The sequence below is a fragment of the Cervus canadensis genome, chromosome 26 (genome assembly GCF_019320065.1).
Source record: "Cervus canadensis isolate Bull #8, Minnesota chromosome 26, ASM1932006v1, whole genome shotgun sequence".
NCBI lineage: Eukaryota > Metazoa > Chordata > Mammalia > Artiodactyla > Cervidae > Cervus > Cervus canadensis.
The window spans coordinates 5,174,818-5,202,707 of record NC_057411.1 but is presented as its reverse complement, the minus strand read 5'-3'; the positions used below and the strand labels follow the sequence as shown (position 1 = coordinate 5,202,707).

Below are 27,890 nucleotides of genomic sequence, written 5' to 3'. Positions count from 1 at the left end.
TGAACTATGGTTTTTAAAAAACAATAGTACAAGGACTGGGGCTTCCTAGGTGGTGCTAATGGTGAAGAACCCTCCTGCCAGTGCGGGAGACACAAGAGACATGGCTTCTATCCTGGGTCAGGGAAGATCCCTTAGAGGACAGGATGACAACCCACCGCAGTATTCTTACCTGGGAAATCCCATGGACAGAGGAGCCTGGCGGGCTACAGTCCATGGGGTGGCAAAGAGTCAGACACGACTGAAGTGACTTAGCATGAAGACACGCATAAGGATTTCCCTGGTGGTTCAGTGGGTGGGACTCTGCACTCCCAAAGCAGAGAGCCTGGGTTCCATCCCTAGTCAGGGAACTAGATCCCACATGCTGCAACTAAAATCCCACATGCCACAAGGAAGATCCGGCACAGCCAAATAAGTTAGTTACTTTAAAAAATAGTATTTTCCATAAGCAAACACTTTACAGTTTAGAAACACTTTCCTTACAACGATATCATATGAACTTTACAACAGAGCTGTGAACTAGACTTAGGTGTGCATTATTCTACCCCTTCTTTCCATGAAAGAAATATGCAGGCTCAGCAAAGTGATATTTCAAACAATTAATGCCCAAGATTTCTAGTTGTTTGACCATTTGACTACATTAACTCAAGTTTCAGTTTGCTTTTAATTCTGCTGAGTTTCCTGAAATAGAGGAGCTTCTAAGGCAAGAGGAAAGCAAGTCTAAAGAGGAGGACCTGGAAAGTACTAAGCCGAATTAGCAAATACCCAGAACCCAAATAAAAGTGTACATAGGATATACAGAACTTAAAGCAAGGCAGCATTTCATATTTTTAAGTCTTGGCTTAACTCCTAAGAGATATGCAACCCCAGAGCAGGGCTGAAACACTGAAAACTAAATCTGATGATACCTTCGCCTAACAAAACTTTGAGAAATGAGAGGTACTTGGGATGGTAGCATTGCTGGTGACCAGTTGGAATGAATGAATTCAAGCACTCAGCCTTCCTGCCCCAGGGAGTCAAGTGCAGCATGTTTTGGGAGAATAAAGCGTGCTTGTCATTGTGAGCTGGCAGATGGTTCCATGTGTGCCCATAGCTGTTACGCTGGATCAGAATTTAAGAGTTCAGATCTTCCCAGAAAAACTTGAATGTTTCCCCAAAATGTACTTCAAAGTGTGGAGTCAGAACAAAACTTGAAAGGGGGTGACTTCATTCTCTCTGTTGCCTTGGTGTAGATACTAGGGCTTTCCCAGGACAGGTGAGGAATTCTGCAAGAGGGTTGGGCTGTGGCCACCACTAAGGGAATGAGACTGGAGAGACCAGTCAGTCAGAAATGGCCTGGCTGCCCCAGTTCCAGTTCTTCGCTAAAGGGAAAGGCCATGACTATAACTGGAGCTCAAAGAGCCAAGTAGGTGATTTAATCATATCTTAGAATTTTTGTGACATCAAAAGAGTGTAAGGAGACTGCATTTTGGAAGTAGGCATCAATCTTGCTCATCACATCAAAAGCTGACGTTACAGCTGTGGCCAGAATAAAAAGAATTCTGAGTCTTCCTCTGATGCTGTAGATAAGTTAGTTAACGTTTCTTGACCACAAAGTGAAGTCGCTCAGTCGTGTCCGACTCTTTGTGACCCCATGGACAGTAGCCTGCACCAGGCTCCTCCGTCCATGATATTTTCTAGGCAAGAGTACTGGAGTGGGTTGCCATTTCCTTCTCCATTTTGACCACAAAACAGGACCACTTCCATTCTGATTTCTAAGAGGATTGTGAGCAAAACTGAAAGAACTAATAGGAACCCGCTTTTAAACTGGAAGGCAGTACCCCCATGATCATGGTATTGCAGTTCAAACACTGAGCACATTAGTTGATCTCACATGTTTATATCCTATTTTAAGCCCACAGCCAAATAATCTCTTTTATTCTTCCTGCCTATCCCTACCTCCTTTCTTCTTCCTTATTCAGTCATTTTAAGTCCATCTCTGTTGTGTTGATCTGGAGACTTTGATATTTGCTTTAAGGGTGCGGTAACAATAAACTGACATGGTTAACACATTTTTTAAGTGCAGAGTCAAGTCCTGACTCCCAGAAGCTCTGTAGAAGGAAAGATAGAAACATTTTTAGCATTATACAGACAAAAGGTCTGCTGTAATTAGTTTTCCATCCATCTTTCGTATTGTTCTTGGTGACAAGTGGAAATAACGAGCTAGCCTGAAGACAGTCTAAACTCTCCAAAAATACCTCACATCTCCTTCTGGGCTCCAGCAGGAAACACTCTTTTTACACACTACATAGTGAACATATGGAAACTTAGAGCATCAAGAAGCTAAGCAGGATGGAAACATAAACAGCTTCAAGAAGGTTTAGATATTGTTCGTGGACAAAAAAAAAAAACCTAACCATTTTGGAAAAAAATTTAAAAGTTTGACAATACAAGTGTTGATGAGAATGTAGAGCAAAGGAAATGGTGTCCACTGCTGGTAGCAGCACAGTTTTTCTTTTTTTTTCATTTGCAGTTTTTTAAAACTAATCTTTATTGGAGTATTGTTGCTTTACAATGTTGTTAGTTTCTACTGTACAGCAAAGAGAGTCAGCTATACATATATATCCCCCTTTTGTTTGGATTTTCTTCCCATTTAGGCCACCAGAGAGCACTGAGTCCCCTGTGCTATATTAGCCCCCTGTGCTATATTAGCTATATTAGCCCCCTGTGCTATATTAGCTATATTAGCCCCCTGTGCTATATTAGCTTTATTAGTCCCCTGTGCTATATTAGCTATATCAGCCCCCTGTGCTATATTAGCTATATTAGTCCCCTGTGCTATATTAGTTATATGAGTCCCCTGTGCTATATTAGCCCCCTGTGCTATATTAGCTATATTAGTCCCCTGTGCTATATTAGCTATTTAGTCCCCTGTGCTATATTAGTTCCCTGTGCTATATGAGTCCTCTGTTCTTATTAGTTATCTAGTTTATACATGATATCAATAGTGTATGTATGAGCGGTATAGTGTAGTTTTGTTCAACAATTTTGGAAAAGAAGTTGGTATAATGTTGTAAAGCCACTAGTCAACATACTTTATGACCGGTTCCACTCCTAGAGAAATCCTCCTAAAAGTGCTTCAGAGAACATAATACAAAAATGTTAAGAGACACCATGTTCATAATAGCAAAATACTGGAGACAACCCAAATATTCACCAACAGGAAAAGACATAAATACATTGTAGTATATTCACTAAATGGAAACAACTGAATATGAATGAACTTCTCTACATGCTAAGATATGAATGAATTTTGGAAACATGTTGATGGACAAAGCAATTCACAGAATTATATATAGTGTGATATTGTTTTTATAAATCTCAAAAACATAAAAACTTTTTAAAAAGCTCTTTTAGGGATTCATACATATGTGATAGAACTAATTTTTCCATAATATTGTAAAGTAATTAGCCTCAAATTAAAATAAATAAATTAATTTTTAAAACTAAAAATAAGTAAATAAAAAATAATTTTTAAAGAAAAATACTAAATCTTCTAATTTCAAGGTAACAAATATTAAAAAAGAGAAAAATATAAAAAAGAAAAATTTTAGGTCATCTGTAGTCCCACAGTCTAGATATAAACACTGTTAACATTTTGTTGTATTTTCCTCTTTTTAAACAAGTAAAATTGTAATCAATATAGCATTAAAAAGTCTTTTCCTATTTAGATTTGGAACCTTGTTTATCTGAAGACAGCAATGATACTATGTGTGTAGGTGTATTCATAATCTAATGTTCAGTTTTCAGTTGTATTACATAAATTGTCTATGTAAATGATAACTTAAAATTTAGCGTTTCCTGCATTGGAAAATTCAAGAATTTAGAGAATCGTTTGTCAAGGTTGACAAATCTCTTCCAATGTAATCTTTGATTTCTAAATCAATTATGGAAATTTGTATGGTAATAGGCTGGAAGGAATTTTCCTTATGATGATCTGCTGTCTTAATTCTACTCTTGGAGTTCCCTGGGGTCTCAGTGGTTAAGAATCTGCCTGCCAATGCAGGGGACGCAGGTTGGATCCCTGGTCTGGGAAGATTACACATGCCGTGGAGCAACTAAGCCCGTGGGCCACATCTGCTGAGTCCGAGCTCTAGAGCCTGTGCCCTGGAACAAGCGAAACCACCACAGTGAGAAGCCTGTGCTCCGCAACAAAGAGAAGCTCGTGTTCACCACAACTAGAGAAAGCCCATGCAAAGCAAAGAAGACCCAGCCCAGCCAAAAATAAATTTAAAAAAATTCTAGTCTAACACAGGAATGTCTTTTTCTATGAGGAAGGGGCTATATGTATAAACTTCATTGTGAAGCAGAAAGTTAACACAACATTGTAGAGCAATCGTACTCCAATTTAAAAAAAAGAAAAAGCTTGAAAGAAAAAAAAATTTTTTTTTTTAAGATTTATTTCATTTTTTGGCTGTGGTGGGTTTTTGCTGCGGCATGAAGGCTTTCTCTAGCTGAGGTGAGCCGGGGCTGCTCTTCATCGTCTGCTCTGAGTTCTCATTCCGGCGGCTTGTCTTTTCATCCCGATGGCTTATCTTGCTGCATGGGCTCAGGAGTTGTGGAACACAGGCTTAGATGCTCCTCGGCACGTGGGATCTCAGATTCTTAACCACTGAATCACCAGGGAAGCCCAAGGATATGTTCTATTTGAAAAAGATTTTTAAAGGGTATTTTATTATTTCTGAATTTTTCAAAGCATAGTGAAATTTCTCGTGATAATTCATATGAAAGGTAAAGTGTATAGTGTAAAGGTAAAGGTATAGTGTAATGTCTAAATTTCTTCTCCAATGTGTATTTTTAGGAGTTATTCCTTTAAAACTACCTCAACCCACTGTCTGCTCAAGTGTTGAGATGATATACAGCAGCAGAGTTAGAAGGTACTTTAAAGCATCTTTACAGTATAAGAAAGAAGAAGTCCTAAATGTTTATAGTTTATTTTAACGATTAAGTTGCAAAAGCTTGTGCGAGCCGAAATACTTTTCGTGTTTCTGCCATGCTGGCTTCCTACGGTGTGGTTTTGGTTCAGAAGGTCTGTAGTGGTCCTGGATGTTTCTACAGGTGATTGTAAGTCCCAGCACGCATGAGAACTACTGTTCTAAGCTTAAAGACATTAACCACCAGGTTCATATTTGAAGAACAAATGAAAACAAGAAAAGTCCTTTCCTTTAACACAGCCTTGTGTTAGCCTGAGGAAGCAGATCAATATTCTACCCCTGTGTGTCAATTTCTGAGAGACACTGGCAGCCGGGGCGATCCCCCCGGCACTCCATCCGGAGTAGCTCAGTAAGTGACGAGGGAGAAAACTCTGCTTCCAAAGACCCACCACTTTCCTTGGAGAAATGGTGGCTTGTTATTGTTTACACTTAGGAAAATACAGAATGCTTCAGGAGCTCATTGCTCCCAGAAAGCCCACAGTGAACATGGAGACACAGGCTAAAGTAACTTGGGACATGACCCTGAAGAATGATCCTTCTGCTTCCTTGGTTTTGTCGGTTCACCATGGGACGGTTTATGAGGAGAATCTGCCACTGATCACTTTTTTTTTTCACATGTATTTATTTGACTGTACTGGGTCTTAGTTGTAGCTTATGGGATCTAGTTCCCCAACCAGGAATTGAACCCAGGGCCCCTGTATTAGGAGTGAGGATTCTCAGCCACTGGACCACCAGAAAAGTCCAGGAAATCCCATGCCACTGACAACCTTTTTCTCTTAGTTTGGTATTTGCGGCATTACAGAGAGGTCAGAACGGCTGGGAAGGGGAAGAGAAGATGGTAAATGTGAGCCCAGAGGGATTTCTGCAGGTTCCAGCTAGTAACACTCTCCATGACCTGGTCCATATAGGTAGATGCTTTCAAAAAAAAAAATAAGTAAATGGCTATAGGATTAGGGGACAAAGGTAAAGCTGTAAGATTGGCACAAATGTCTCTCCAGGCATTGAAATTTATAAAAAAGCCAGCAGTTTTCATTTAACCTCATGCAAAGGTTTATGTATTGTCTTCTTGCAACCACAAAAGAAAACACAACCACAGGACTCTTTGAATGTTTCATAAGATATTAATAACCACAGCAACGATACAACTTATGCTGAGTAAAGTTTAAGAAGCTTTAAAATATTTTTAGTTCCTTTCATCTGACATTGTTTAGACTACCTTCAGAGATATTTTTCAACCGTTTCCTTACTGGAAAGAGTTGAGAAGTTTTATAAGGCCAAGGTTACTAGGGTGATGTGATTTATAAATTTCCTTTGAGAGAACGAGAGGGAAAGAAGAAATGGAGGAGGATCAGCAAACACATGTTAACCAAAGAGAACTGACACAACAGAGACTGAGTTTTGTGGAATAAAAGGTAGAGATCTCTACTGTGGTTAGATCTTCTATCCTCATTTCTAGAAATCAAGTTTGTTTGGTGTGCCTTAGAAAAGTAGGTACTTTCTAATGGTCCTCCCATAGCAACCAACCAAGTCTAATGCCCTCAGTCAAATAACTCAAGGAGTGCTTTAAAGCCAAGTGCACCTATCCATAAAACCTCATGCGAAGTCCTGTAACAGGGAGCCACAAAAATATAAGAGAAAATGCACCTGATTAATAACGTGTCACCTTTGAATCATATAATAATGGTTAAGAAACGAAAAGAGGAAAAGAGTACATGAGGAACAGTCCTTGAATCTGAGCTCAGTTTAGAAATCTGTGCGTTTGATGAACACTTCTGGAAGACCAGGGATTCTACAAAGCAGCAGCAAAAATTTTCCTGGAAGAGCCACCATTAACTGTGTGACTGGAAATAGTTGGATTCTTTCTAGGGCAAGGAATAAACTCAGAGGCAGCAGTTTCCTCTTGCCTGTGTTTTCTTTTTTTTTTTTTCCAGGCAAAATGAGCAGTGGTGGGTGGTTCCAGTGGGCAGCTTTGGCTGGAGTGGGTATCCTATGAGGTCAGTCAATGCCCATTCAAAATAGCAACAAGCCCCTGCCTGATTTTTTCTGCCAAACTGAAGACAGGATGGCCTGTTGAGAAGGGTCTAGAAGAGCAGTGCTGAAACAGAAGCCAAGGCTTTCCATTCCAGGATGCTGGGCACCAAGGTTCTTTCCAGCTTGGAAGTTCTGTGTCAAAGAAAGAGGCGGACAGGTACCAACAGGAGAAGAGGCATTTACGCCCTGGCATTAACCTCTTCCTGCCTCAGCACTGTGACAGGCATCACTGGGACAGATTTTAAAGTTGGGGAGCACAGAACTGCCCAAAAACACCGAGATTTCACTATGACCTAACAACTGGTTTGACCCCAGGATCTCTCACAGTAGAATGATTTCTTGTCTCACCGGAAACCCTCTTCAAGTGACCAAGAGGAGACGGAAAAAACATTTAGGGAGCCCAGGATGCAGGTCACGGTAGAAAAGTGTATCACAGCCTCGGGGACGTTATGCAGGCAGGTCAGTGGACTGCGGCTCACCCTCAGGCACAGACTACATCAAAATCCACTCAGGATCGTGCTGACTGATTTTGCGATTGTTTGTTAAAACAACAAACCAAGGTGTTTCCCACACATGTGCTTGTCTTTTACTGTCAGTGATGGCAAGTCCTGACCTGTCTGTCCCAAGTCCTCAGCCAAGAACTTGAACACTCTAACTTCCTATATCTCAATACATCTTAAACTAGGGGAAGGGGAGGGGTGCACATCTGCCATTTTTTAGCCCCATTTCAGAGGCTACTTAAGTATGAGACATGCCGCAGGAAGTCATGTTGCCTCAAATCTGCTACAGCAATCCATACATGCATGCTAAGTTGCTGCCGTCGTGTCTGACTTTGTGACTGCATAGACTGCAGCCTACCAGGCTCCTCTGTCCATGGGATTCTCCAGGCAAGAATACTTGAGTAGGTTGCCATGCCCTCCTCCAGAGGATCTTCCCTGACCCAGGGATTGAACCTGCATCTCTTATGTCTCCTGCATTGGCAAGTGGTTCTTCACCACTAACATCATCTGAGAAGCCCTTGCTAGAGCAATGTTTGGCTCTAAAGTAAGGAAATATAGAAGACCTTGAAGCTGGTCAAAGACCTGTTCTCTTGACTTTGCAGTTATTTTTAATACAATCACAGGGGATGTCTGATTTAAAAGATAGTTGCTGTAGATCCTCCTCAGCTGGGTTTGGGCTCTGTTTTGGAGATCCTCATCTAAAGAGGTTCATAGTGAAGTGGGCTCTACTGTACCCTGCCGGAACCATGTCCGGGCCACCCTGGGCCATGAACAGCCGGTTGACAGGAGGCTTCCTACTCACACCTTTAGTTTGAAAAACCTGGGCTAAAGGGATGGAGGAGGTTGCAGATTGCAGGGTGACTCACACAAGCCCTCAGGTGGAAATTTCTCCTGCAGCGGAGTCCCTGGCCCTGGGAAGTGCAGGGGTGAAGCGCTGCGGACCTATCTCCATTGTAAAAGGGAGAGATTAAAAGCGCCGCCCCCAGTTTCCCAACTTTCAAAAGTAACTTCTGTCCTCTGGGTCATTTCTCTGAAGGAGGTGTGGGGTGTACCGCCCTCCCTGGAGAGGCTGCAAAGTGCTAAACCGCTTTAGAGGCAGCAGGGCTTGCAAGGGTGAGGAGTCCCGCCGTGGAACCGGGCTGCCAGCCCAGCTCTCCGTCAGGACTGTCCCCAGGGCAGCTCCCTCTGCCCGGAGGAAGCGTTTGAAGGCGGTTTTTCAAAAATCACCGCCGCTCTTCCTCCACTCCTTCCTTAAAGCCTCAAGGCGGGGAGGACGCGGCCGCCTCCTCCTCCCGTTGTCCCAGAGCAGTAGCCCCGGGGAAACCTGTTGTAAAAACAGGGGTGAGGGGGGAGGCCCAAGGACGCGCAGGTCTACGGGGGGACCCCCTGGGCGCGCCCCCGGAAGGGCCCCGCGCAGGCTCCCGGCACAGCCTGCAGCGCTGGATACCCGCTGCACCCGAATCGCCGTTCCCCCCTGCACCCTGCCCACAGCCTCGCTCATCACCGCCGCTTCTCCCTCCCCAGCAGCCGCGCCGGGACCATGTCGACCGAGACCGCGAGCGGCCCCACTGAGGACCAGGTGGAGATCCTGGAGTACAACTTCAACAAGGTCAACAAGCACCCGGACCCCACCACGCTGTGCCTGATCGCGGCGGAGGCAGGCCTCTCCGAGGAGGAGACCCAGGTGAGCCCCGGCGCGCGCCCCGCGCGCCCACACTGTCGCCCCTCCGGACAGCCTCGATCTCGGGAAGGGGAGGGCCTCCCTCACCCTCGGCTCCCGCCTGGCCTTCTTCCCCCGGATCTGTCAGCGTTTCTGCCGCACCCCGGGAGCCCAGACCTGCATCGCTTCCCGCGCAGCATCCCTGCTTCTCGGCTCCACCCGCGCCGGGTCTGCCCTGCACCCCAGCCGCGTGTCTCCCGCAGGAGCTGCTTAGAAACCCCACGCCCACCCTCCCGTCTGCTTGATTTTGCTCTCTCCCCTACAGCCAGAGAAAGCACGCTCTCCTCCCGCCGGGCTGGGAGCCGCGTCTCTGGGCCCACGTTTGTCTCGCTTTCCCGGGTTTAGTTTCTCCTCTGGGCTCTGAGCGAAACCTTCCGGAGAGGCGCCGTGGGCGCCCACTGAGCCCGGCGTCCACGAATCCAGTCCCAGCGGGAGTGTCAGAGCTGGACGGGATCCTAGTGATAAGCTCTAAATTCAGTCCTCGGGGTTGGTAAACGAGGAAACAGATTCAGAGGGAGGGAATTGTCATGATGGCCCAGGTCGTTATGCATGCTCTTGCCACCACATCTCGCTGCAGCTTCCGCTCAGCTGCAGAACTAAAATTGCGGGGAGTCAGGGAGATTTGGTTCTGATTTTTAAAAATTCCACGGCTCTAAGGAGATCTAGGATCTTTTTTTTCTGGAGTTTTCTGACAAGGTAGACATCTAACATTACAACTGAAGGGAGTGAAGAAAGAGGTCACTGTAAGTGCATTGATTTATTTATTTTAAAAGCTTCTGTATTATCCTGAAAATCGTTTAGGACAGAGAATGTAACACTGCCCAGGAAGGAGTACTGGCTTCTTCAACCGACTGGTTTTTGTTTGTTTGTTTTTTAACCCTTGCCTAAACTCTGACTTCTATTTTCCCTTTGGTCATGGAAAGACAATTAGTTATGCTTGATAATACCACTTGGAACTCCTCTAGCATCTCTCCCATGGGAACCCAAAGCACTTCACACCAGTAGTCTCAAATCTAATGCAGAGACTTTCTTATTCTTCCCATTTTATAGACCAGGGCATCAGACATTTTTTCTCTCCTCACCATGAATCATACTTAGATGAAGCTTAAGAGCTTGTAATGGGTGCTTCAGTGGATCCTAGAATCAAGACCCCAAGATACATCTTGGATCCCAAGTCCAAAATGATTTTTACTAACTAAGCCTTTGAACGTAGTGGGCTACAGTCCATGGGGTTGTAAAGAGTTGGACTAACACTTTTTGGAGAATTTGCCTGTAGGAGATCCTCCCATTCCGAGGTCAAACAGAAAGTCAAACGTATCTTTTTAGAGAAGGAAACAGCTGTCTGGCTAACCAGAACCAGAACTTAATAGAAGGTGATTTAGTGTAACCCAAGTCTAACAGCTCATGTTTCTGTGAACCACCCCCTCTTTCCCCGGGAGGCAGCCTGCTGAACTTTTGTCATTTAAAATCCCACGCTATATTTAGAAAAGAGGAGTGATCAGAGAGACAGTAACTCAACTTCTTAAAAAGAAAGCTGTGGATTCACTGTGGGCTCTGTGAAAGTGTTAGTCACTCAGTCATGTCCAAGCTCCTCTGTCTGTGAGATTTTCCAGGCAAGAATACTGGAGTGGGTCACCATTCCCTTCTCCAGGGGATCTTCCCCACCCAGGGATTGAACCTGGGTCTCCCACATTGCAGGCAGATTCTTTATCATCTGAGTCAGATTCTCCCTTGGCAAGTTACTGTCATTCCCTTACCCGTAAAACAGAATAATTACGTTGACCTTTAGAAGAGATGATACGTGCCACCTATTGTTCCAGGTATCCTCTAAGTATTAAATCCTTTGTTTTCCACAACAATGCTGTGAAGTAGGTACTTTTGGCCCATCGCACAGATGAGGGAATGAGACACAGAAAGGTTAAATAATTTGCTTAAGACCACAGCTGGGAGGTGGCAGAGCTGGGATCTGTTCCCTGGGAGTATGGCCCCCTGGCCTGGATGCTGAAACACCTTGCTGTTTTCTCCCCACAGAAGAGAAATGGAAACAACTGGGTGGGGTGGGAGGAAAGGACTGAAAATTCAATTTATGTTCTCTTTCTTCCTGGGAAAAAAAAAAAAAACAAAACTATATCATAAATGACAGTCATCTCAGGCTGCATTCAGTCTTTCCTCAGGATATATCTTATATGAGAGAACTGAACTGAAATCAGGTTTGAGGCAGGAAGAAAGAGAGGGCACCCTTCTGTAATCAAGGTCAGCCAGTTCAGGCCCCTACACAGCAGTTTCCTCCACCCTCTAAGGCAGCCCTTCTCCCATCTCACCTCTTCTTCCACCCTCAATGGGCAAATGGTCGACCCAGCTCAGAAGTGAGCCTTGGCGGGATGAGTCAGCCTCATAGCAGGGCCCTTCGCTTCCTTTTCCTGCCACAAGGCCAACACCTTCTTCCTCCCCAACATTGCCACAGCTTGGCTTTACCCCTCTGTCTTCCAGCACCAACCACAAGGAAGCATCTGAGACCCCAGAGCTCAGAGAGAGGCGAAATTTACCAATTTCAGAGGAAGAGGCTTCCTAGGTGACCCTCTGTCGTCTCTTATCAGATTGGATCTCATCTTCCAACTTCCTGTCCTCCCCACCACCCACTGCCATCCCCTTAACCTCTTGCCAGCCCTCCCACCCCCGTGGGCACTGGTGGGTGGGAATGGTTTCCCTGGAGGGACCCTTTAAATAACTGATGGAGGCCAACGTGTGCTGGGCCTGTGTATAGGCAGTGTCTGGTATCAATGCTTTCTCTGTTTCTTTTCTTTATTAATGTTGCCTTTTTCCATAAGAACAGATCGTCAAAGCCAAGATAATATTTATTTCACATGCTTGCTCCCTTTATGCCTAATACCACCCACTTCCAGAATTGGATTCATATTCTTTTTCCTAGAACAAGGAATACTAGAAAAAGAAAAATAAGCATGCTATGCTACTGTGAGATATTAACAGTTAACTCAAGCTGATTCACACTGCTGATACTTTGACAAAAGTAAGAGGGACTAAAAGGTTAAACTGTCCCCTGACTGGGGACTTTGACACCTTTATGGCTGTTGCACTGTAGGACAATGTTCTCTACTTGGAGGGGACACCAGCAGGAACCCAGCGTGACGTGAAGGATGCTCTAATGGGAATAACTTTTTAAGGTGCATTTGCTGGGATCCTTGTTGTTCAGTCATGTCTAACTCGTTGGGACCCCAGGGACTGCAGCACACCAGGCTTCCCTGTCCTTCACTAGGTCCCAAAGTTGGAGCAAACTCCTGTCCATCGAGACCATGACGCTGTCCAACCATCTCATCCTCTGCTGCCTTCTCCTTTTGCCGTCAATCTTTCCCAACATCAGGGTCTTTTCTAATGAGTCAGTTCTTTGCATCAGATGGCCAAAGTACTGGAGCTTCAGCTTCAGTCCCAGAATGGATTTTTTTCTCATGACAGTAATTAGATTTCCCCTATATTTAAATTAGATAAACTTTACAGAATCCCAATCCCTGTGTCTTTTATTATTTTGAAGTCAGTGTGAGAAGGGGCTGGGAAAGCTCTCCTCAGTCCCTTGGGAGGTTAGGATGATCTGCCATTTTCTATTATCACTGATTCAATCCCAGTGTAGTTGGCATTGGTTCTTAGATTGGTTTCCAGAATTTTTATCTCCTTTTAACATCCTGGGATTCTTCCCAGAACGCTGGTTTTAATTGTTAGATGCTTCATCAGTGAAAAAAAACCTTTAAAGGTCTCCTCCTAAAAAGAATGAAATGTTAGTTACTGGAGAAAAGGATAGGAACAATGTTATTTTGCCTTAACCCTTCTACATCACAGGGTCTAATTATCATCTGTTCCCTTGGAGTAAATAAATCTCCATCAGTGGGTGAGGCTAATGAGGGCATCCATTTATAAGCAAGCAAGGGATGAATGTCTTTCCCAGGGGATGACTGACCAAAACAAAGAAGAGGAGAAAAACCAGGTGGAAAATTAGTCTCGACATGAGTGAGATGTGATAAGATTTCACTCTGAAGGTGAAAAAAAGCAAGCAAGGTGTTTAATGCTTTTTGTTGCTGGTTTGCTAAATTATTATACATGTGTGTGATTTAAAATATATATCTTTAGAAAATAGCTGAGCTTTTCTTGAGCCTCCCTGATCCCCCAATGCTAGGGTTCAATTTATTAAGCATTTGGATGCCAACTCACCAATTCACAGATGTGGTCATTGCTGAAGTTATTTTCAGTAACTGTATATTAATATTCTGCTTCATTACTCATGTAAGAATTGGCTCTTCTGAATGAGTCCAGCTCAATCATTTTGTCCTAAATGAATCCTGATAGAAAATGAGGCTTTCTCCCTCCAAATTTTAATTAGTTGGTCTGTAAAACTCTGCCGTTTATTCAGCTCTAGTAACTGGAAATTCTGTTGAATCAGACCTTGTAGCCGCAAAACCCCTGCAGAGGCACCTCGTTAATGAGACTGGAACCACAATGCCCTCACACCAGATTCCAGAGTTAACTAAATACACGTATGGATCACCGAAGCGAATATGCCCATCTTTAGCAGTAGAACATGGGCTGCAGTGTGAAGTGTTGGTCGCTCACGTGTGTCTCCATTTGAACCTGTGGACTGTAGCCCACCAAGCTTCTCTGCCCATGGAGTTTTCCAGGCAAGAGTACTGGAGTATATAGCCATTGCCTTCTCTAGGGGATCTTCCCCACCCAGGGATTGAACCCCGGTCTCTGGCATTACAGTCAGATTCTTTATCATCTGTGCCACCAGGGAAACCCAGAACATTGGTTAAGGCCACCAAAAATACATGAATTCTCTATTCTCCTTAAGGAGGGAGACCCCTCAGGAGTGAAATACTGCATCCAGAAAGCAAGCCCTAAGAGAAGGTTTCCCTAAGAGAAATAAGCTGCCACACCAATAGTACAAAGGTGTGTAAGACCACAGATCTCAGTGACTGTGTAACGAAGTCAGTGTGTAGACGCTGTTGAACAGTTAGGGTGACATAGAGGCGTGGTCCCTTGCTGTTCAGCCAGCCGAGCCTTGGTGCAGACCCTCGACCATCCTGTCTCCTCGCTTCCTTCAAGCTCTCAGGCCTTGAGACACAGAAGCACTCCTCCCCCTGTGGTCCTTGCCCTTTCTTCTCATCTTGGGTGTATGCTGAAGTGCCCTTTGACTCCCTAGATCTCTGTAGAGATGAGGTCTCCCCCAGCGTGGCCCTGGAGCCCACCCTGTTTTTTGGGAGGCTGTGCAAAGTCAGAGACATCTAAGTGTCCCCACACACTCTCCACACCATCTCCATCAGAACATCCCAGGTCTGGCGTCCGTCCCACAGCTGTGTTCCTTCTCTCTGCTTCCTTTCTGTCCCCTCATCTACTGGCCCCTAGAATAGGTACATTTTAAGTTCATTTTGTTTTTTAATCTGTGTTTGTTTATTTGGCTGTATTGGGGCTTAGTTGCAATGCACAGACCCTCTAGTTGTGGTGCATGGCCTCAGTTGCTCCCAGGCATGTGGGATCTTAGTTCCCTGACCAGGGATCGAATCTGCATCCCATGCATTGCAAGGTGGATTCTTAACCACCAGACCACCAGGGAAGTCCCAGGAATAGGTAAGTGTTAGAAACCCAAACAGGACAATAGAAACTCCCTAAGCTTCCCTCTTCACTTATAGTTGAGCTGACTGGCGCTCTAACTTCCTCAAGTTCTCAGAGCCAGTTGGTTAGAAGAGAGCTTCCTGTTGGCAGGGCCCAGGACTGCAGAGCCCCCAGCAGTCACCTGCTCAAGCAGTGAGGTGGAGAAACGGTGTGTCACGTTGTGTGAAAGGTTGGGAAGAACAGGAGAGTAAAGCCTAGAGGTTCCGTCCCTCCCATAGAGCCTTCTTCTCATCGTCTCCCATGTCGATCAACGCTGGCTGCTTCTATGCCTTTACTCTTCCCTCTTCAATGTTGTTTTCTTAAAAATCCAGATCCCTTCTGGCCAACCTTGTTCATACCCCAGACTCTTCCCCAGCATGGATCTCCTCATTTCCCCTTTGCAGAATTCCTCACCCCTCGGTGGTATAATAATATACAAGCATGTTGTAGCTCAGTCGGTAAAGAATCTGCTTGCAGTGCAGGAGACCTGGGTTCAATCCCTGGGTTGGGAAGATCCGCTGGAGAAGGAAATGGCAACCCACTCCAATATCCTTGCCTGGAAAATCTCATGGACAGAAGAGCCTGGTGGGCTGTAGTCCATGAGGTCGTAAAGAGTCGGGCACAACTGAGCGACTACCACTTACTTATGATCAGTTGTGTCTGACTCTTTGTGACCCCATGGACTATAGCCCCTCCAGGCTCCTCTGTCTGTGGAATTTTCCAGGCAAGAATACTGGAGTGAGTTGCCATTTCCTTCTCCAGTGGTATAATCTCAATGGTGTAATAAAGGCATCTCTGTATGTTATAACTGATGCTTTTGAACTGTGGTGTTGGAGAAGACTCTTGACAGTCTCTTGGCCTGCAAGGAGATCCAACCAGTCCATCCTAAATGAAATCAGTCCTGAATATTCATTGGAAGGACCGATGCTGAAGCTGAAACTCTAATACTTTGGCCACCTGACGTGAAAAACTGACTCATCGGAAAAGACCCTGATGCTGGGAAAGATTGAAGGTGGGAAGAGAAGGGGACAACAGAGAATGAGTTGGTTGGATAGCATCACTGACTCAATGGACATGAGTTTGAATAAGCTCCAGAAGTTGGTGATGGACAGGGAAGCCTGGCATGCTGCAGTCCATGGGGTCAAAAAGAGACAGAAGCGACTGAGCGACTGAACTGAACTGACTGATATGTTGTAAGGCAGTTTTACAACATACGAAGAATGTTTTAGCCTTTCATCTGGGCCTTTTCTAAATCCATGGTTAATTTTGTGAGGTATGAATATTTGGGTCACACAAATCTAGAAGATTTTGAGTAAACGGGGAGTTCTACTCTATCTTTCCTCACTGCTCAGCGGCCCTGGAGCAGGAAAGACTGGGCCAGACCCCTCCATAGATTCCCCCAAAAGAAGTGCCCCAAGGTTGGCCAGTGCTTAGTTTTTCATTCATTTTATTCGACAAATGCTAACGAAGCACTGGTGGATGACTGAGGCCCTTGGGATCACCCCACATTGATGAGGTAAAGCAGCTATATAGATTTATCTGGGGAAACAAGGAGATGCTTTGATCTCTTTTATCATTCAACAAACATTGATTAATCTCTGTTAAGCCCTTATGCGAGGGGCTAATAGTGATAAGACGGATGCAGACTCTGCTTTCATGGCTCTTATCTTTTAGAACGAAATGTAGACTAAAAGCAAGTGAATGCACAAGTTAATGAATTCATTACAGATATTCAAAGTTCTGTGAAGGTAACCAAGTATTAAAATAGAGACTAAGGAGATGGATAGAGAATCTACTTTAGATAAAATGGTCAGGGAAGGCTTCAGTGAGAAGGTTTTATTTAAGCATAGGAAATAGCATGTGCAAAGGGCCCGAGGCAGAAAGGTAAGGATCACAGTGAGAAGATCCAGCCCCATGGGCTCATTCTTACTTTCCTTTTTTACAACTGGGTCACAGAAGCTACTCTGAGAAAGGGAGAAAGGGAATGGACATTTTTCAATCTATGACAAGTAATCTTGCACATTTTCCTCCTCCAGAAATGGTTCAAGCAGCGCCTGGCCCAGTGGCGGCGGTCTGAAGGCCTACCCTCTGAGTGCAGATCCGTCACAGACTGAGGAGGTGGTGGGCATTGGCGCTCCCCTTCATGAAGACCATCTGCTATTTCTCTTCTCAGCTTCATCAAGCTATTTTGGTTTTTCAGTGTAGCATTGTTGTGTCCCACTGTTAGTTGTCCTGCTATTTAACACAATGTTGTATTTTTTAAAATGTACATAACTAGAGAAGATAATAACAGTTTTTCTGTGTGCAAGCACGTAGGAAGCTATGTGCAGCAGCTTCTGTGTAAAGCAGAGGTGTGGCTGCAAATGATGTGGCTGGCATTTCCTTTTGAGTCATGATGACAGATGGTGTTAAAAACCACCTAAGTTTCCTTTTGACCATCACCTCCCAGTAACAATTTACTGTTAACATCCATTTCAGAATGGTCAAGGCTTCTGTTGAAAAGACAACATGACCAAGAGAAAGACGTATTTCCTTCTAATTCCACTAAGTCATTTTCCTTGTGTTTCATTTAATACATTGAGTGAGAATACAGAGGGACTTTGAGTCATGTGGATTTCATAAAGCAATTCCTTGGATTATAGCTGAATTAACTTGGAAAGCACTCAGGCTGGAAGACAGAAATTCCAACTGGCAAAAATCAAATAACTAAGGGGAAAAATCCACAAAAGTCTTGAATTTCCCTTATTTAAATACATTTGTCGATTTATTTTGCTAAACAACATGAACTGCTTTTTGTCTCTGAAATGATGTTCTAAATAAAACCTTAACATTTTGTGAAAATGCATTGAGTCCTCTGCAGATTTTTACCTGAATCACAAGCATATCAAAGGAGAGCAGAGTAGCTTAGCGTAGGAGCAGCCTGACAAAAGAGCTGTCATTTTCTAATCCTTGCTGTTCAAAGCGTGGCCCAGGACTGGCGTCATCAGCATGAGCTGCAAGCCTGTGAGAAAAGTGCAGAATCTCAACTCCAATCCAGACCTACTGAATCAGAATCTGCATTTTCAACAAGCTCTCCAGGTGATGAACATGCACATGAAAGCTTGAGCAGCACTGATCGAAAAACTCTACAGTCGATTTGCATCCATTTTCCATTATACATGGCACATGAAACGGCTTAGCGGGGTCTATCAGTTAAGACTATGTTTGAGTGCATGGAACAGTAACTTAATTACAATGGATTAACCAAATAGGCTTTCTATATGTTTGTTTAATTGACTGTTTTTACGTAAGACATCATCAGCAGGTAAGGGTGACAAGAAACTGCAGTCATTTTATTTTCCTACTTTCCCATCTTTAGCATGTGGCTTTTGTGTTCATGGAGACCAGATGGGTGCATTTTAAATAAAAAAGGAAAAAACAAAGGCAAATGCAAGGTAAGACTCTTCCCTTTAAAAGTTTCTGGAGGCCCCTACCTAGGGACTTGCACCTACATCTCATCGGCCAGAATTGGGTCACATGGTCACTCCCGACTGCAAGGGAGTCTGGGAAGGTGAGCATATGTAATTGGGCATCATGCTGCCTTAAGAAAAATTAGGGTTCTCTTGGTAAGGAGACGAAAGGGGAGGATGGATAGTGGAAAGGCCACTAGCAGTATCTGCCAGCCCAGCCTAGAATGAGGCTGGCGTGCACGTCTGAACTCTTAACCGACAATGGGGACACAGCCTTTTCAGTTCTTTAAAAACAGCCCGGAATAAGAAACAATAACAGTCATTTGGAATACAAATGTTTACAAGATCCCATTGAACATCCTTGGCAAGCTTCCTCGTCCTTTACCTTAAAGCATTTCTTCTCTAAACAATTCACAGTGAACCAGCGTCTGAGCAGAACAGCCTCGTCTGGCAGACTCCGCTGAGGCCCGTCGGTGGTAGTCTGTCAGCACATGACTCGATGCTGACATCATGTTCTGGAAAGAAAGAAGGGAGATGCACAGGAATGTGTGCACTTCAGAAACACCTGCATAGGGAGAGCATTCTTTACTGTTCAAAGCGCTTTCATAGTCACGGGCTAACAGGGAAAAATGCACCGTTAGTATGACAGTAGGCGAAGCACACCCAGACAGGGCAGGAGATGTGCCCACGTCAGGCAATGAGACGCCAGGTCTCAGCCCCAGCTCAGAAGTCTAGCCAACACACCAGAGAAATGATTCAAGAACAAGCCATCCAGGATGAGAAGAGTTAACCAGCTGAGCAGAAAGCGCGCCTTTGGCTTGGAGTTGAGAAGCATGTTTATGGTAGAGAATCACTTCCTGTGTTTATCTGGCCCAAGAGTCGAATCCTTGAATGGCAGGTGCTGGAAGGGAATGAGATCAGGCATCCTTTAACAAATTAATTATTCAATTAATATATGCTTCTAACTAGGGTCAGGGTTTTTGTTTGTTCATTTCTTGCATTTGAAGTACTCCTTGATGATATCGTTGTCATGGTCCTTAACCACCATGACACATGACCACAACTGCAACCAACCACTATGCCAGGTGTTTCTGTCAGTGTTTCAGCGGTCTGCCCACTGCCCTCATTTCTTGTTGTCATCAGCCTTAAGGCTGATTTAGTGTTTAGCAAGTGGAGCAAGCCCGGTCTGTGCTTCTGATGGACAGGCTGTGAATTGGAGGTTTCATGATCTTCTCCTCGGGGTGGATTGATTTTCCAGAGCAGCTCACAAAACTCGGGAAAAGTTTACTCCCTAGATTACCAGTGTATTATAAAGGCTGTAACTCAGCAAAAGTCAGATGGAAGAGATGCAGAGGGCAAGGCACGGGGGAAGAATGTGGAGCTCCCAGGCCGGCTCTGGGCGCCACTCTCCCAGCACCTTCTCCTCTTTACCAAGCCAGGAGCTCTCTGAACCTTGCACTTTAGGGGCTTTTTACAGAGACTTCATTATGTAGGTGTGATTGATTAAATCATTGGCCAATCATGATTAAACTCAACCCCCAGCCCCAATCCCCTCCCTGGAGGTCAGCAGTGGGAGGGTGGGAGAGGGCTGAAATTTCCAGCTAACCACCTGCTTGATTCCCCTGGTGACCAGTCCTCATCCTGTGGTTATCTAAGGCTTTCCAAAAATCACCTCCATAACACAAACTCAGGTGTGGTTGAAAGTGAAGTGAAACTCACTCAGTCATGTCAGATTCTTTGTGACTCCATGGACTGTAGCCTGCCAGACTACTCTGTCCATTGGCTTCCCCAAGCAAGAATACTGGAGTGGGTTGCCATTTCCTTCTTCAGGGGATCTTCCTGATCTAGAGATTGAACCCGGGTCTCCTGTATTGCAGGCAGATTCTTTACCATCTGAGCCACCAGGGAAGTCCTTGTTATTCATGACGAGGTTCCTTTTGCCTTTCTCACTCTGGAGCTACTTCAGGAACTGGAGCTCTTTGAGGGCAAAAGACCAAATACTATTAAAAAAAAATAATAAGACGTTCCCATTGCTCTTATCACTTAGGAAATTACAAGGGTTTTGGGAGCTGCGTGCCAGGAGCTAGATGAAGAGCAAACATATATATTACTTATTAATAATCATGAGATCACAATATCCTTAGAAAGATTCTTCCTAAGGGAGAATTTGCTCTTTTGTTTATGAAAACACCTTGATGAGTTTTGGGGGCCATAAAAACATAAGCCTAGAAGGGAAGAAAATGAAGAATTCAGTGGCTGTGTACAAGAAAGCAGCAGAAACTTGGGACTGTGTCCCATGGATGCTCAGGTGGGTGGCTAGCTGGGGCCCTCAGGCACCAAGGGGAGTGACGGAGGAGCATGATCTGGGACAGAGCAAGACTCCAGCAACATGCCCGCTGACCCAGAAGGCTGGTGGGGTTGACTCAGGGACTTTTAAATGCCATTTTATATTAACACTGCATAGCGGCTACCATTCCACCACTGATCTTTGTTATCCGTCACCTCGAGGACGGGGCTGTTGCACAAATTGGCCTTGCCTTGGCGATGCTTTGGTGGGTGGAGCGGGCAGGAGCTGCTTGGGCCATGTCTGTGGCCTGCAGTGGGCAGCAGAAGCACTTGTTGCAGTCTGCTGTCTTCCTGTGAAGGGGTAACAACACCCCTTTGCATCTGGGGAGCACCTCCCACTTCATGTGGTAAAGCAGTTAATCATAGCATCCCCATTTCCCCGCCCTACTCAGAGTTAGACACACGACCCAGGCCAGACAATCACAACACCACGTCCCTTCGCCCCTGGGGACTGAACCTAGATATGGGCTTTGGGTCTAAGCTGGGCCAATTAAAGTCCCTCACCTGAGTTTCCCCAGCTGGAATGGTAGGGGTAGTTCTCTACTGTCCTCATGCTTAGAAAGTCGTGAGGGTGGAGGCCTGGGGTCGCAGGCAGCCATCGACCCAGCTAGGGAGAGAATGTCATGAGAGAATGAAGCCAGGCAGAGATGGAAGTTAGAAAGAGAGAGACACAGAGAGTGAAAGAGCATCCCTGCCGTCCTAGGTCTGTGAACTAGTGAATCCCCTTCTTGGTGTGTATCTGCCATTTGCAGCAGAAAGAATCCTAACTAATGGCAGAGTGAAAAAAGGAAGAGATGAGTGCATAGAAGGAGGAATACTGGCCACTAGTGTAACTATGAATCCAGAAGAAGCAGGAATTCAGACTAAAAGAAAGCTAGGAATACATAGGCCAACAAACCCTAAAAATAACCGGACAGAACACCAGACAATTCTCAGTTGATGGGGACTTGAGAAAAAGGTTATTTTTGCATGTTAAAGGAAAAGATGACCACTGACAGGTAGATAACTTATGGACATTAAATATATACTTTTTGTAATTAAGTGCAAATGTTTGATCGATAAGATTTTGTTACCTTCTTGGGGATATTTGGCTACTCTCCCTCAACCCTGGCCATCTCCATGCAGCAGTCTTGTTCCACATATTCCACTTTCCACTAAAGGGTCATTTGAAAACCTCAACAAACTGTTTCAAATGTATCCCTGCCCAAACTCAATGCCATAGTAACTAGCAATAACAACGGTAATAAGAAAAGTCATTTAAAAACGCCATATTCTCGGACTTCCCTGGTGGTACAGTGGACAAGAATTTGCCTGATCCAGAAAGATCCCACGTGCCTTGGAGCAACTCAGCCTATGCACCACAACTCCCGGGCCCATGCACTGCAACTACTGAAGCCCGCCTGCCTAGAGCTCATGCTCCGCAACGAGAAGCCCCTACAATGAGAAGCGTGTGCACAGCCACTAAAGAAAGCCTGCTTGCAGCTACAGGGACCCAGTGCAACCCAAAGATAAATAAACAAATAATTTTTAAAAAAAACCTTCATATTCTATTCCCATGATGGAAGTCCTAGGAGGTAGCGGGGTGCACAGAAGTCAGGCAAGGATACGGAACATGAGCCATGCTTTTATTGACAAGGCAGGAGAATAAGATTTCTTGGTCTTATGAAGCCCAGGGCTTTGATGGTATGGTGTCTGTGAATAATTATAGGCATGAAGAAGTTAAGGTTTCTAGAGAGAGTCTCCCTTCAGCTTCACCATCAGCTGTCATCTTACAAATATTCAAACACTGCTCCATTGGGGATGTACTCCTATAAACATGAGTTTTCATGTGACTTCTTATAAGAGTTTACCACCTAAACTTAGAAAAATATGAGAAACATTGGACTTGAATCTCAATTTATGTAACGCATCCAACTACCGAAATACTCATGACTAACTGACTCACAGTTCATGTGACTCATCCTTGGAGTTCCAGATGAGCAATGCAGAAGGATTTTCTTTCTCTTTCTTCTAGATGCAAGCTCCCTCTCCCCCTGCTTTTTATTTAAAAAAAAAAAAAACAAGAAACCTTGTACCTTGGAATTCGACACTGCCTAGGAGCGAAGAAGGCAAGTTTCTGACGATAGTGATGCTGAGGATAAGAATCCTCAAGGCACAGCATAGGAACCATAATACAGAAGCACAGAATCTTTTCAAGATACAGAATGTGTGTTCATGAACCAGGAGAGGAGTATGCACGTATATTTATGTCCCCTTTCTCCGGGGGAGAGCTGAGGCAGAGAACGCTGGTTGTCCCCTTAGGCCTTCTCTCTCTCTCTTTTTAAAAGAGTGCTTGCTGTTGGGTTTTTGTTTAGCTGGTTATGTGTACACTAGCATGTCTCTCTTTCTTCCTGTAATTTTATCTGAGGAGAATGGCTCTCCAGCTAAAGACTAAATAGTGTCATTTCCCATGTAGTTAGATTTTTTAGCCAGCCTCCATCGAGCTCTGCTTCCTGGTATTCACGTATTTGCATAGGCCCTTCTCATAAGGAACCAGGGCTGGTCTGTGTGGCCAGTTAAAAAAAAAAAAAGCAGAAATGATGTGTCACTGCTGAGATTAGTTTCTAAAAGATACTGCAGCTATTCTCTCTCTCTCTCTCTCTCTCCCTGCTTCTTGGATTAGTTGCTCTGGGGAAAGGCAGCTGCCATGTGGAACTGAGACCCCTGAAAACAGCCAGTAAAGATAGAGGTCTGCCGAGAACCCTATGAGTAGGCTTGAAAGCGCATCCTCCAGCCCCTGTCTAGCCTTCAGATAACTGCAACCTCAGAACCACAATCACTCAGCTACACTGCTCTTGAGATGGTTTGATAGGGTAAAGGTCTGTTGTTTTAATCTGCTAAGCTTTGGGATAATTTGCTATGCTGCAATAGATAACTAAAGCATGCATGTGACCAATGAAGTGATGTGTGCTACTTCCAGGTAATGCTCCTACGAAGAGTGAGTGTGCTCTCTCGTCACTCTTTCCCACTTCCCATGATCAAGGATATGAGTATCCCATGATCAAGGATGTGAGTGTCTCAGTAAGTGGAAAGCCCAGGTGGCCCAGTGGTAAAGAATCCACCTGCCAGCGCAGGAGATGCAAAAGACGCGTGTTTCAATCCCTGGGTCAGGAAGATCTTCTCGAGTAGGAAACAGCAACCCACCCTAGTATCCTTGCCTGGAGAATCCCATGGACAGAGGAGCCTGGGGAGCTACAGTCCATGGCGTCGCACAGCTGAGCACCATCCACACAAGGCTTTGAGCTGTCTCAGCTCATAGATGACAGTAACCCCTTAGGCTCAGGAGGGCAACAGAACAGAAAGAGCCTGGGCCTCAGGATTAGTCAGGAAATGCCAGGTTTAGCTGTGCTGGCAACCTCTGATCTCAGTGGCCTGAGAGCAATGCTGTATTTCTCACATCCACGAATCTGAGGCAGTTCTGAGAAACTCTTCAGGATGGCTGTCCTTCATGTCAATAGTCCTCCCTCAAATTTCAGGGGGAGAGAAAATAAGCACGAGAGCCTTGCACTGGCATCTAAATGCTTCGGTGACACACCTCACACTCATTCACATTGTTGTTGTTCAGCAGCTAAGTTGTGTCCGACTCTTTGTGACCCTACAGACTGCAGCACGCCAGGCTTCCCTGTCCTTCACCATCTCCCAGAGTTTGCTCAGACTCATGTCCATTGAGTTGATGATGCCATCCAACCATCTCATTCTCTGTCACATTTCACTGGCCAAAGCAAGCTGCATGACCACAACTAACCCTAAGCGGGGTTAGCAGAGAAGCACATTCCTTCCTTATTCCCAGAGGAAGAAGACTGGAAACACTTTTTCGTAGAACTAACAACCACCAAAGTACTCAACACCATCAACTCATTACACCAACCCTGGACTTCTATGCAGGATGATAACTGGTAGAGAAATAAACTTACATATTGACTAAGTAACAGTGTTGGGGACCTCTTATTATAGAGCCTAGCTTTTATCCTAAGCAATGAAGGCATATAGATTAATGAATGGACCTATATTTTAGTCAAGGCCACAGCTTCTGGCAGGAGGGCCTTTCACAGCTATAAGTCTCTTCAGCTTCCAGTAACCTCTTCCTCTCCTTGATCCATTCTAATCCAAGAGGTAATAACTGTTACCAGCCCCATGTTTCACTTCCTTGTTGGTTCCCTTAATACCCCTTACATCCTTGTACAGTACTTTCATTCAGTTCAGTAGCTCAGTCATGTCCCACTCTTCGCAACCCCAGGGACTGCAGCACACCAGGTTTCCCTGTCCATCATCAACTCCCAGAGCTTGCTCAAACTCATGTCCTTCTCCTAATTACTTCTGATATCTATTTCCTGTCAGTACCCAAACCAATACAATACTCCTCCCTGGACTTATAGCTGTTAGTCAAAATAAGCGATGACATAAGAAATGGGTAGATGTGAAAATCTCAGAAGGATGGTGATGATGTTTTAGATCAACAGTGAAATAAAAGAGCAAACAGGGATTAGCACCCAGATCTCACAGTGCACGGGAAATCTATCCCCTCTATTGGCATCATCAAGACGGTGAGAAGCCAAGTGGCATGTTAAATACTTGCAACTTTACACTAAAACTGTTCCAGCAAAAGCTATTTGACACACTTATTCAAAAATTAAAGCTTATCCCCAAATATCTCCATTATTCATTTCAAATATCACTGGCTTACCAACTTAATTCCTTAGCTGGAGTTCAACTGAGTTCAGCCAGGAAGCTTTGAATTAGAACATGGAATTTGCCAGGTTTCTGTTTGAACAAGATTCAAGGCGCCTCCAAATTTCACAGGTCACAAAGTGTACAGCTCACAGCCTAACTCATCTAGGGTAAAAGAAGGAAAGAGAAAAAATAGTGAATGAGAGAGAGTGTGTGTGAGAGAGAGTGGTGGGGTAGGGGGCTAGGGGAAGAGAAGGAGGAAGGTTAACGAGAGAGGGAGGGAGGAAGGAAAGAAACTGCCTATCAAATTCATAGTAAGAAAGGTGATTCTTCAAATGAGGAGCTGCCTCTTCCACATTAAAAAACCAAAATACCCTCAATTTGGAGTGCTCCGCAAGGCCAAACAGCTAGGGGACCCAGTAGAGAATGCAGCTTTGCTGCCAGACACATCAGCTTCCTGTGGAGGGATCTGCAGGGGCTGAAGGAAGAGACAGATCAAGGAAAATGACTTTCATCCATAAAGATGTCTGGGATATAAATTCCTCTAAGATCAAACAACACAGTGGAGAAGAAAATGAAAAATATGAGTCTTCATCCATTTATTAAAATATTCACTCTTTCTAATACAAAGCAAACAATGCCAACAAAATCATGCGTATTTTGTCAAGATGCTTTAGGCTCCAAGTGAGTGAATATCCAACTGAAAGTGTCTTATCAGGCTTTCTATTTTCTCATAGAAGAAAGGTAGGCCTTCTTTTTTTCAGGAAACGGGGAAGATGGCAGACATTCAGACTGACCATGCGTGCCAAAAGCAACCAACCATCTTTCAAAATAAGAAGAGGGTCCTGCTTAGAGAAACTGGCAAGGAGACGCTCCCACAATACCACAAGAACATAGGTCTGGGCTTCAAGACACCCAAGGAGGCCATTGAGGGCAACTACATCGACAAGAAATGCCCTTTTACTGGTAATGTCTCCATCCGAGGGCAGGTTCTGTCTAGTAACCAAAATGAAGATGGAGAGGACCACTCTCTCATCCTTCCAGACTACCTCCACTACATCGGAAAGCATAACCGCTTTGAGAAGGGTCACAGGAACATGTCTGTGAGCCTCTCCCCCTGTTTTAGGGGCGACCAGATCGGGGACGCTTTCACAGAGGGCGACTGCTGGCCCCCGAGCAAGACGGTGCCCTTCCACATGCACAAGGTCACCAAGGCTGCCGGCACCAAGAAGCAGGTCCAGAAGTTCTGACACTGGACCCCCTGCCCACTCCTCCAAACAGAACAGTTATTTTCCCAGTCCAAAAAAAAAAAAGGAAGAAAAAAAAGTAGGTGACTCTAGGTTTGGCTAATTCGACAACCTAACTAGGCCAGAGTGCTGTGTCCTCCTCTCTGAGTTTCTCTTCTCTTTCTCCTCATGGTTGCAAGATTACTATTTCAGTTCCAAGCATCACCTCTCACATGACACCATCCAGACACAGGAAGGGAAAGCCTTGGCTTTCTCTTCAAGTATCTCTCATCTTACTCTCCTAGAGAGAAAAAGCCTTCCCCAGAAGCCCCCAGCAGTCTTCCCCTCGCCCCTCATTGTCTGGAATTTGCACCGCATGCCCACTCCACGCTTATAACTAGCAAAGATAATCAACACTTAGAGCAGACTGGTGCATAGCAGGAGCTCATTTACCATTTGCCAAATAAATGAAAGGTGAATTGGACTGACAGGGTTGCCTTAGACTAATTACAGTCTGTTTCCTAGAATTCATTTTCCTAGAACACGTCGTTAGGTGGCTGAAGGAAATTTGTATTTTCTTATCAAGGAAGAGGGAAGGGGCTCGTCTAGTGGCTTAGTGGTAAAGAATCCGCCTGCCAATGAGGGGACGTGGGTTCAATCCCTGGTCTGGGAAGATCCCACATGCCTCAGAGCAGCTAAGCCCACTCGCCACAACCACTGAGCCCACGTGCTGCAACTACTGAGCCTGCACCCCAGAGCCTGTGCTCCGTAAGAAGAGGAGCCTCTGCAATGAGAAACCCATGCACAGCAACTATTCATAGAGTAGGCTCCGCTAGTCACAACTAGAGAAAAGCCGGTGCACCAGTGAAGACCCAGCACAGCCAAAAATAAATCAATAAAATTATTTTTTAAAAAAAGGAGGAGGGAAGAAAGGATTTTGAGCAGTCAGCAAACAGCATGTGCCACATTAAGTCATTTATTTTTTTTTTAATTAATTAACTTATTTCTTGGCTGTGTTGGATCTTCGTCGCTTTGGACGGGCTTTCTCTAGTTGCAGCAAGCTGGGGCTGCTCTCCCCCGCTGCGCTCGGGCTTCTCATTGCAGAGACTCCTCCTGTTGTGGAGCATAGGCTCCCAGTGCTCGATCGTCAGTAGCTGCCACACACAAGCTCAGTAGCTGAGGCTCACAGGCTCTAGAGTACAGGCTCCATACTTGTGGCACATGGGTCTTGTTGCTCTGTGGCATGTGGAATCTTCCCGGACCGGGGATTGAACCCATGTCCCCTG

The 27,890-nt window shown here is 44.9% G+C and overlaps 2 protein-coding genes across 6 annotated transcripts in view; both read left to right on the top strand.

Moving 5' to 3' along the window:
• Positions 1–17,717, top strand: part of HOPX (HOP homeobox) — a 31,085-nt gene extending 13,368 nt beyond the window's left edge. Inside the window, exons 1-3 of one of the 5 annotated variants that reach the window (XM_043448247.1) lie at positions 8,493–8,614; positions 9,026–9,185; positions 16,913–17,717. In XM_043448247.1, coding sequence (XP_043304182.1) covers positions 9,042–9,185; positions 16,913–16,990 — 222 coding nt within the window. In that variant the 5' untranslated portion in view covers positions 8,493–8,614; positions 9,026–9,041 and the 3' untranslated portion in view covers positions 16,991–17,717. The other 4 variants (XM_043448246.1, XM_043448249.1, XM_043448248.1 and 1 more) reach the window with 4 other exon arrangements.
• Positions 17,718–26,154: 8,437 nt separating this feature from the next.
• Positions 26,155–26,628, top strand: LOC122428407 (40S ribosomal protein S11-like). Its single transcript, XM_043448401.1, has one exon. It carries the CDS (start codon positions 26,155–26,157, stop codon positions 26,626–26,628), a length of 474 nt encoding a protein of 157 aa, XP_043304336.1.
• The last annotated feature ends 1,262 nt before the right edge of the window (positions 26,629–27,890 follow it).